The sequence below is a fragment of the Priapulus caudatus genome, unplaced genomic scaffold (assembly GCF_000485595.1).
Source record: "Priapulus caudatus unplaced genomic scaffold, Priapulus_caudatus-5.0.1 Scaffold381, whole genome shotgun sequence".
Lineage (NCBI taxonomy): Eukaryota > Metazoa > Priapulida > Priapulimorpha > Priapulimorphida > Priapulidae > Priapulus > Priapulus caudatus.
The window spans coordinates 191,246-202,393 of NW_014577442.1; the positions used below are offsets into that span (position 1 = coordinate 191,246).

The 11,148-nt window shown below is 41.6% G+C and overlaps 2 protein-coding genes across 2 annotated transcripts in view; one reads left to right on the forward strand and one right to left on the reverse strand.

Annotated features, from left to right (window-relative positions):
• The window catches only part of LOC106809743 (UDP-N-acetylglucosamine transferase subunit ALG14 homolog), a 7,938-nt gene extending 4,779 nt beyond the window's left edge, over positions 1-3,159 (forward strand). The window contains exons 2-5 of the mRNA XM_014812935.1: positions 919-1,055; positions 1,243-1,371; positions 1,866-1,925; positions 2,632-3,159. Of these exons, the coding sequence (XP_014668421.1) occupies positions 919-1,055; positions 1,243-1,371; positions 1,866-1,925; positions 2,632-2,802 (497 nt within the window). The 3' untranslated portion in view covers positions 2,803-3,159. The remainder of the gene's footprint in view (positions 1-918; positions 1,056-1,242; positions 1,372-1,865; positions 1,926-2,631) is intronic.
• A 2,138-nt stretch (positions 3,160-5,297) lies between these two features.
• Positions 5,298-11,148, reverse strand: part of LOC106809745 (tetratricopeptide repeat protein 21B-like) — a 31,604-nt gene continuing 25,753 nt past the window's right edge. The window contains exons 18-27 of the mRNA XM_014812936.1: positions 10,867-10,904; positions 10,351-10,568; positions 9,676-9,868; positions 9,134-9,284; positions 8,297-8,458; positions 7,840-8,017; positions 6,945-7,118; positions 6,361-6,538; positions 6,112-6,179; positions 5,298-5,906 (exon numbers count right to left, since the gene is read on the reverse strand). Coding sequence (XP_014668422.1) covers positions 5,829-5,906; positions 6,112-6,179; positions 6,361-6,538; positions 6,945-7,118; positions 7,840-8,017; positions 8,297-8,458; positions 9,134-9,284; positions 9,676-9,868; positions 10,351-10,568; positions 10,867-10,904 — 1,438 coding nt within the window. The 3' untranslated portion in view covers positions 5,298-5,828. The remainder of the gene's footprint in view (positions 5,907-6,111; positions 6,180-6,360; positions 6,539-6,944; positions 7,119-7,839; positions 8,018-8,296; positions 8,459-9,133; positions 9,285-9,675; positions 9,869-10,350; positions 10,569-10,866; positions 10,905-11,148) is intronic.

The following is an 11,148-nucleotide window of genomic DNA, read 5'->3' on the forward strand; positions in this document are numbered from 1 at the left end:
GTAGGTTTAGATTGTGGTTAGTATTAGAGTTAGGTTAGAGTTAAATAATTAGTGGTAGGTTTAGATTGTGGTTAGTATTAGAGTTAGGTTAGAGTTAAATAATTAGTGGTAGGTTTAGATTGTGGTTAGTATTAGAGTTAGGTTAGAGTTAAATAATTAGTGGTAGGTTAATTTAGATTGTGGTTAGTATTAGAGTTAGGTTGGAGAGTAGGCGACTCCCTAGACTAGCATTATATTACATTTATGTAATACAACATGAACAGCGCATGCGCAGCAACTGCTCGGACGAACAGGTGTCCGATGCTCGGACGAATATCAACGTCCTTTACTTGACTAGAGTCTAGACTTATTATTAATATATTATAGTTCTACTTATATACTTATACTTATACAGTTACACCACAGGCCCTTGGAGGCTCAAGTTTCAAGAAGAGTATAAGAGCAAAGCGGTTCGCTCTTAGTTATACTCTTCTTGAAACTTGAGCCCCCAAGGGCCTGTGGCTGTGGTTACACTTACTGACTTAGTCTTAGGCTAACTTAGTCACTATTAATATTATTCACTCCTGATATTATCATATTACTTGTAATACTTATACTTATAGTTATAGCCTATATAGGCCTTTTTTCCTCTTTTTTTTAAATTTTAGTCAACTAGCGCAATCATCAGTATGTTGATGGTGGCCAATATAGAGTAGAAGTAGAAGTAGAAGTATAGCGTATTATACTTATGTTTGTAGTAATACTAATAATAGCGCTAGTAGTAGTTTATCGATTACGTGGACTGTCATTTTTCCACTATTTTCATGCGCATTTCCAGCATTCAAACTCAAGCTTAGGCAACTAATGATGTTCATATGCAGCTAATCACTATACTATGCCATCGTTGTTTTAGTGACTGACAATATGGTGTTTTTTTAGGTGGACACACTACTGAAATTCTGCGGATAGTCAGCTCTTTGGGTCGACAATACACTCCCAAAGTGTACATATCAGCGGACACAGATCATATTAGCCAAGATAAGATTAAAGAACTTGAGAACAGTATAACACAGAAGGTAATTGTTGACATTTTAATGAGAGTTATAACTTTGAAAGCAAGTATTAGCAACTTCTGTAGTAATAATATTTTCATCGTCGCTGTCATTCTTATATGATTAATAATGATGTAATATGAATATGTAAATAGTATAAATAATAAAAAAAATTCTTGTTATTTAATGATTTTCTCACATTGTTTCTTAGGATCGATATGAGATTGTGACAATACCACGCAGTCGAGAAGTAAACCAGTCCTGGATGAGTACTGTACTCTCAACATTTTATGCCTGTGTGTATGCCATACCCGTTCTACTCACCCACAGACCTGATGTTGTGAGTCTGATTACCTCATTTCATTTTATGCATGGCCAGTGAAAAATACACAGAAATAAGATTGGCAGATAGCGTCGACAAGTAAGATAGCAGACAACTAAACAAGGAAATGAATATCACCCTCCTAAACTGTGGCGCAAGAGTTTGATGAAACTGTATAACTCTATGGTGTACGTACATTACCTCTGCATCACTGTCACTACTAGTACTATCTGAAAGGTGTTTGCCTGGACTGTAGTGGCATTCAGTTTAAGTAAGCTACAGTGTTCAAAACTGAATTAAGTTTCCTGCCTTGTCAGTGTTTAGGGTTAGGAGTTCGTCTGGACTTTTTCAAGTAATGCTTTTTTATGTTAAAATTTTATAGTATTGGAATTGTTTACTGTCATGTCTTATATCTCTTAATAAGGTATATATTATATATCAGAAGACAGAGAAAATCAGCATTATTACCTGTTTGGTCATTCGTTTAGCAGTAATTGACTTGCATATTTCAGGTTCTATGCAATGGCCCTGGAACTTGTATACCAATATGTGGCGCTGCATTTCTACTAAAGGTAAGGTCGCCCACTCAAGGTTAATACCCACAATTAAAGATTTAACACCTGCAGTTATTTTCTACATGGAAAATTTGTGAAGCTAGTGTTCATACTCACACAAATTTAGCCACATATTTTCACCCGACCTCGCTCATTGGTAAACAAAGGCGTAGGTGTACATTGGTTACTGGGACACTCAGATTCAGTTCACTTTCATTAGCTAGGCATGTTAATTCACATAACTAATGATGCCAGGCCCCCTAGCTCATTGTTAGTAAACACTATACATGTGCGTCAGTTGTGGATGTGCACGTTAGCTTTTCGCAGACGGCCAAGTTAAAATTATTGTACGTGTATATATTAGCACTGGCTGAATTATCCAGCTGTTAGTTTAATAATGTCAACATGAAATGTACAAGGTCGATATTTGGATGTATTAATCGGCCACCAGAGGGTGGAGTATGTTTCTGATTACCAGTTTAATTGATTTGCTGCTCAAAGTACATGAATTGAGTAAACATTGCGGTCAACGTTGCGGCCAACAGTGCGGTAAAAAACTCGCGTGTGTCCCTGAGTTAACTGATAATGTACATTTTCATTTGTGCACATGCGCATGTGGGTGCTCACATATTAGCCTGAAAATGGAATGTTGAAACTTCAACCTGTTTCAAAACTTCAAACATGGACAAGGGTTATCATTCTATACGTGGTTTATGTGTTGCAGGTGCTGTATGTGAAACGCACTAGGATCATCTTTGTAGAGAGCATATGTCGTGTGAAAACCCTCTCGTTGTCAGGAAAGATGCTCTATTATTTCGCAGATGAACTTTTGGTTCAGTGGCCATCATTGCTAGATTTGTATGGACGATGTCGCTACATAGGAAGATTGGTGTAGCCCTGTGAAGTTCTAAATGCGGTTTTGTGTCTATAAGTTGTACAAAAAGCTCATACTAGACTATATGATAAAAAATGCCATTCATATAGAAGAGCATAGCATTTCTAGTATCACATTACTATAGATATGTGCTCTTATTTAATATATGATAAGAAAAGTATTTATGCATCAGAGGCAAATCCTTTTTGTCAAGTCAATTTATATGTTCTCAATAGATCCATCATGCAGTCAGTATACTGTGTTTACGACTGCATATTTGGTAACTATCATATAGGTGCATAATAGAAAAATTACTGTAGGCGTGCATGTAGCTTAATGTATATATATGTAAATAAAGTACAATAGTATGAAAGTGAACCTTGCAGTCACGTTTGATCTCATTGTTGGTTTTTCTGAAGATCATTTTATTTCTGAATGGCTTTCCATGTTTATGCCATCCCGTCAGTTCACCTTCAAACCCTAGTTTACCACTATGCAGATCACCCCTATATCATAATTCACATCTAGTTAATCCCAACCACTAGTTCACATCCAAATCCTGGTTCAGCCCAAACTCTATCATGGTTTCCACAAAAATGCAATTATTTTTTCAAGGACATGCGTTTTTTCAAGGACAATCTGTGACGAGTAGTTTGAGCTTTTTAGAGTCATCATATATACATTAGATTCATATATAGAGTAAAAATAGTTGTTTTACACGAGTGTCGACAGCAGATTAAACAGCCGCTATAGCTCGCCGATTACCAACGTACACAAGTGATTTCTTAATGTCATTAACGTAGATTTATGTCACAGTCCTGTAACAATATAAAGCTTTGATGTAACATGTATCACTCAGAACTATGTATCACAAAATGTATTATATCACTCAGATATTTTATTATTTTAACTGCTCAACACTATTGCATTCATTAGATTTTTTCTCCGTGAAAAAGACTGTCTTCAGTACATGTATTTGTAGTTGAATTACATGCAATAAAGATTTAATAATAATAATAATAATAAACAATTGCCGGTTCTTTATGCTGACGTTTCATCTGCTGTGTCAGGCAGTAACATTAACAGTGAATAAAAGTAATCAGTTATTCCTTACTCCCCTCTCGCGGATGGTATCGCCCATGACCAGTCAAGCATGGAAAAACTTTTGCAGGTAAATGGCCGTATTTCAGTCGAAACTTTTTCACCCTCGGAGGCACAAAATGTGAATTTACGCCTTTAATACAAGCGCACGCGTGCGTGCGACCATACCAGCGTGTGCGCGTCCATTAGTGGATGTGTATGTGTGTTTATGTGACTGTGAAAACGCGTATTATAGCCGTATAATCATATTTTGTGCTTTGGGGGTTGAAAAAGTTTAGACTGAAAACCGGCCATTTGTCTGGCTAACTTTTCACCGTGCACCTGATGCCGTGGGCGATACTATCCGCGAGAGGGGGAGGGAAATACTGAGGAGAACGGAGTGAGAGGGGAGGAGTAAAGAAAGAGGAGAGAAAGGGGAGAGGGACGAAGGGAAGGGAGAATGCAGACGGAGATGTGCACACGCATGCGCAGTACACACACGCAGACAAACGCACGTACGGCACACACACAGGCACGGATGCACATGTTCCTTCTCTTGCCTTCCCGCTCACCCTCTCACTCTCCGTGACTCTCACGCTTCCCCTCTCTCCTCTCACTCACTCACACACACACACGCACGCACGCACACACACACACAAACACTCTCTCGCAATATTTCTCTTTACGCATGCACGCACGCACGCACACACATACATATATTATATATAGAGAGAGAGAGAGAAAAAGAAAGAGGGAGAGAGAGAGAAAAAGAAAGAGGGAGAGCGAGAGACCGAGAGATAAGTATGATGTACATAAATCTCACTGTGTACTATCTCAAAATTAAATGTTTTGGTGCTGTAAAAATTCCACGAACAGTAATAATATTTATATAGCATTATTATTATAAATAAGAAATATCACTTCATTACAGCATTATCTCCAATGGAATGCCTGGACGGAATTTATCAAGAGAATGTTTAACACTCACAGCGTACCATTAACCTTACCTGCCAATAGCCTCGTTTACACGAGACCTCGTATTTATGAAATACGGTATTTGCGAAATACCGAATCTGAGACAAATACGCGGCCGAGCGTTCACACGCTGATTCGCAGCTCCAAAAATGCCGTATTTGCGAGCTGCTTTAAACAATCAAGCGAACAATGCGAAATAAACAATGCAATGCGCACCAACTGCCGATAAAATACGTAGACTGGTCTGCGCTCGACAGTTCCACTCGCGTTACACTGGAACTGTCGAGCGCGGACCAGTCTATAAAATACGCGGCTTCAGAAATCCGGTATTTAGCGTTCACACAAGGAAATGCGCGGTCCAAGAGATCCGGTATTTCTCATGCAAGCACGGCAAATTATTCGGGGTTTGGGAAGCCGCGTATTTACATCAAATACCGGACCTGTTTAGATACCATATTTCTTGGACCGCGCATTTTGCCTCGTGTGAACGCTAAATACCGGATTTCTTGCTACGTGTGAACTCGGATAATATATGCATCTCATCACGAACATCTGCATAGACTGCTCTATACATGCTCATAATTTTGCGAGTTTACGCATACATTTTAATACATTATCTTTATTCCACTGAAGAGAACACACACGCACGCATGTACAAACATTCACACACGCACATGCAAACTGCAACAGCTTGTCAAACAATATCATCTATATATATATATATATCCAGCCATTTATATAAGCTGGGGAGATTGCCATCACATCAACATTAAATCTCAGTGCAATTAAAAAACATCAAAGGATGCATATATAGAGCCTCAGGATTAAGAATTGTATGGTCATTATGTGTACAGTGTGGTGACATCACAAATAGACATTGCAAGTAGCTAAAGAACTGCACTGTAGGACTATGGTTAGGGAAAGGGAGTACTGGAGTAAGTAAAGGAGTGGTACCACTGATAATACAACGATGTAACTGGTATACGGTTTGCTCAGATTCTCAGGTTAGCCCTGGCTTTCTCTAGAATGTCTTTCCGTATCTTAGGGTATGTTGGATGTTGCTCCAGGACCTAAAATACATCAAACGTAAAAATTAGGAGTCTCATATCTAAAATGGACAGTAGGGCCTATATTAGCATAAGACTTTTACACTTTCACAGCTGAACTTGATGAAATTGATGGAAAAGAGATAATCTTCATCTCAATCACTGAATCTGAATTTTAATATAAAGCAATACCGAAAACTCCACGCAGAAATTCTAGGTGTGTACTTACGTGTCTACAAACATCAATTGCTTCTACATATCTCTTTGCCTTCAGATAGTTGAATGCCAGCTTGTACCCTGTAGTAACAACGAGGAATTACGATGTCGATGGCAAAGTCCACTATTGTTCGTCTATATCAAGTGAGTGATATATATATATATATATATATATATATCAACGCTCATACTATACGCTACACTTCCACTTTAAGATGTTTGTAAAATTGAAGCACGTGACTGGTGAAACGGCAACACTAACCGATCGAAGGGTTGCTTTTGTTGCTGTGCTTCCAGGCTAACTCGTAGCTCTTGGCAGCATCCTTGTATGCAGACTCCTTCTCCATGATGTAGCCCATGTACTCGTAAGCCTTGCTGCAGGACTTGTTGTGCTGCACGCAGCGTTTCAGGAGCTCAGTTGACATATCATACTTCCCCGACTGAAGTAGAAACACACGCACGTAGATGATCAACCTTAAGAGCAGTCTCAAGAGGCACAACCCTTGCCAACTCATCGAAATTGAACCAACTGCAATATATATATAAACTGACCAAACTGCAATATATATATATATATATATATATATATATATATATATATATAAACTGACCCAACTGTAATATATATAATGTATCACTTTGTTTAAAAGAATAATTATTTCAACTAGCCAATCACTACTTTAGCATGTGAACTGGCAAAAATAATGTCGCCTGCGCAGTCACGCAACCCGGAAAGCGCTCTCTTGGTTTTAGGATTTTCCCGGCATTTTCCCACTGACTCACTCCTCCAGCACTGGTCGTTTACATGGGAGAGTTACCTGACTGTCACCTTACGGTCGTTCTCACCTGTATGTAGATATCGGCGAGCAGCAGCCAGCTTTTCTCCAGGTCTTCGGCATCCTCGAACGTCCAGTTCTTCTTCGAGATGAGCTTCAGTTGGTTCCGCGCCTTCGGTGCCTGTTTGAGGACCATGTAGGCTGTCGCCATGCCATGCAGCGCACCAACCTGGTCGCGGTATCCCTGCAGGAGCAAGCAACAACACGCTAGCCTGACATAGTGGCTGTGCTTCTTAAACTTGCTTATTTCAGTGTCATTCAACCTCGAGTCTTTATCACAAAATTTCACTCACCCCAGCGACTAAATTTTCTTGTTTTTGGTAACTTTCATTCACCCCAAAATAATTTCATTCACCCGTGGGTGAACCACTCACCATGCAGTTTATAAGAAGCGCTAGCCTAACATACGTGTTACTGTACAACTAAGTATTCATTTACGATTAGCCATTGCTGCATGCTATTCAAAAATTATGGGAGTGAGTCGGATTCAGTCAATATAGACATTCATGACCAAAACTTTCTTGATCAGTTTGGGCAGCTCTAGAACTTCCAAGGTTGATATAGTATGACCCTGTTTATTATATGGAAACAGAGCAGATTTTGCCTGCTTGAATGATCTCGAACATATTCGAGTAAAACTCATGTGGTATCTTTTCAGATGGAGGATACGTACCCTAAATTCTTGTTTACTCATGTAGTCATGTGCGATTATCAGGACAAATGGTCCACACTTAGTACTTACCAATACATAACTATATTACTAAATAAAGCTACATGTTCACATGCATAGATTCATGGTATTACTGTGCCCTATAAACATGATACACCTACAAATACATAAGCAAACGCGTAAAGAACCGACTCGTTTATCGCACATTCTTTTCCGACAAGTCACACATACACACCTCGGCCGAGCAGATCTGCATGAATGACTGCAGCGCCCTCTCTACGTTGCTTTTGTCCTTGGTCGCGATCAGTAGTTTATTGTGAAGAATCTGCGGTCGAACGTCGCCCGGCTGTTGCTTCAACTCCTGGATTAGCTTCGACGCTGTTTTCAACGCCATCTGGTCGGCATCGCCGGAACTACGAGTAAATCATTATGCATTGTTACCAGCGTCCAGACCAGAATTGTAACTCATCTGAGGTGGTTGACACAAAAGGACAAGAATCACTTGTTTGCGAATCAATGTATACATATATCTATCACTGGTTAGGGGACTCACACGTGTGCATGCACTTACTTATTTGCTTACACCTTGTAGTCAAGGTGGGCAAGTCACTGCGTAGAGCTCGCTGCCAAATGGAAGACACTATAGCTAAGTCAGCCCAGAATTAATGAGCTCATCTACATATGATCCAAACCTCAGGTCGGCATCCACTCCTTCGAACGTCTCTCCACCAATCGTGTTGTTGTCCGGATTGAGGCAGATCTCTATCATACAATGCAGCGCTTTGTCGCCCCACTCCGAGTCGCGGCGAGCCATGTTGAAGTGCTTGAGGGCAGTGTTAGCATCGCCACTGTACCTGCAAGGATTAGTAAAGCATGCTAGAGAACCAACGTACGGTGCTCCCTGGCTGAGGTCCTAAACATGTTCTCTTAGATGTCACGGCTTCACATGCTCACAAAAACAAGCATGCACCTGAACACGACATCTCCAACAAGTGCTACACGACAACCACACCTCATATGAAAACCAAGCCTACATAACAACCCCACCTCAGAGATCGAACCCACTTCACACAACGACTCCACTTCACAAAACGACTCCACCTCAAACGATAATTAATCAAATCTGCTTAAACAACATCTCTGCCTCACAACGACCACCCCACCCAACGCCACGACCCAAGCAGCTCATGCAAACCACTTCGACCTCCTCATCGGCCCACACCACCTCGGCCTCCTTACCACAACCCATCCCATCTCTTCACAGATTAGCTCTAGTACTATAGCCTGCGCACAGTCGCCGCAAGCGGGCTATAGTACTAGAGCTATTCACAGATAGAATAAGACAAATAAACAGATAAAATATAAAAGATAAGATAAAATATGAATAGACAGAGAAGAGGAGAAGCACCCACTACGAGTAAATGAAATATATATACGACAAGATAAAAAAAATGAATAGACAAATAAGAGGATAAATGAATAATAAGATGAGATAAAAAAGGAATGGACAGATAAGAGGAGAAACACACCACGAGTAGAGCCCCTGGCAGTAGTTGAAGCCCGGGTGGATGGTTGCTCGGGGCGAGTGATGCTCGGCCAGCTTCAGGTAATGCGGCGTGTCCTCGAGAGTTCCGATCCGGCGCAGCAGCTGAATCATCCTCGACAACGCTTCGTAGTGATCTGCAAGACGACGTTGCCGTGACAACGCACAGCGACGCAGGCGGCGGCCGGTCGACAGGAGGGCGATTCTAAACGCACTGCCAGCGTTACAGCGACAGAAAGCCGAGGAAAGTGATGGCTAACGATGGTTATAATTAGTCATGAGAGGCAATGTGTAAAAATCCTTAATGACCTTAAGGGGATTACTATCATTGAGGCAACGTGAGATGTCGGCAGTGGGGAGCAGATAGGAAATTAAAGTAGTGATGGCAGTGAGTAACAGCGATGGCGGCCAGCAACAGAGTAGATATATGTACCTGGATTTCTCTCCAGCAGCTGTTGAAAGTGAAACGTTGGCAGTGGGTAGCAGATGGGGAACCAAAGCCGGTAACAGAGTAGATATAATATGTACCTGGATTTCTCTCCAACAGCTGTTGAAAGTGAAACGTTGATGTCTCAAACTCGTTCTTGCGGAACATGAGGTCTGCCATCATGACGGTGGCCGCGTTGTTGTTCTTGTCACTCTTCAGCAGCGTCGTACACGTCTGCATGCACGAGTCCAGGTCCTCGAGTTGCAGATACAGCTTGGCTAGTGCTAGCATGATCTGCAATGAAAGCAAACGCATGTGTGGTGTGGTTAGAAATCTATGGGAAATGGTGGGGAGGGTCCCAAAATGAAATCCAAAGGGGAATGAGAGCAGCTACAGTGGAAAATATACTCATGTCATAGGGATATAGCCATTCTTTAAGTGGTTGCGGGTATCTATATCGCACTCAACATTATGGAGGCCACGTTGATATCGTCAAGATATCGTGAATTGACGACTTCACTCAAAATATTTATCTCCTTCAATCTCTCTCTCTTTCTTTCTTTCTTTCTTTCTTTCTTTCTCTCTGTCTTCTCGCTTTCTCTCTCTAACTCTCTCTCTCCTTTTCTCTCGTTCGATCTCTATCTCTCCCTCCCTGCCTCCCTCCCTCCCTCCCTCTCTCTCTCTATGTTTCTCTCTCTCGCTGTTGATAACAAATATAACTGATGAAAAAACTCGCAGCTACAAACGAGCAAACCGCGTGGCATCACGCAGCCTACCTTGCTATCTCCTTCCCTGTAGATGAGCGCCTCCTTATAGAACTTGCTGGCTTTGCCCATGTCGCGCGAGGTCGTGGCGTGCTCAGCAATGTCCACACAGATGTCGGCCGCCATCTGCTTTGAGGCCGAGACAGAATCCGGCTGCTCCACCTGAACTCTGTTCAACACTCTACAAAGGAACAGCACACGGGGCAATGTCAAGCATGGCTGTGTTGGAACTACCCTCTCGGCATCGAAGCAGTTACGAATACTAGTCGCCCCACGCGTGAATTTAAAAGGAAAGACAAACTTCTAGAAATATATGAGTTTCGTTCACTAGGGGAACGGAAACATACACGAGGTGGGAATCAGAACCACATTGTATCTAACTACCAAGTATGAATAATCGTATGAACACATATCGGCACAGTATACACCGTGTATACTCTCTCCTGTGAAACCCTTTACAAGGACTAAGAACATGCTTAGTATCACACACATGATTGCGTGTATTACAGAAAGTTACTCATTCTAGACACACAGGGAGCAGCAACAAGCCATCAACTGCAGCAGAGCTTAGACACGGTTTCACGTCTGAACTAAAATCCCCTACGGAGCTAGTCGCGATGGTGCTAAGTGGACGTGGAAACCCTCTCACTAACTCCGTAACTCGGGAGCACTGAGTGCGTGGACGTGGAAACCCTCTCACTAACTCCGTAACTCGGGAGCACTGAGTGCGTGGACGTGGAAACCCTCTCACTAACTCCGTAACTCGGGAGCATTGAGTGCGTGGACGTGGAAACCCTCTCACTAACTCTG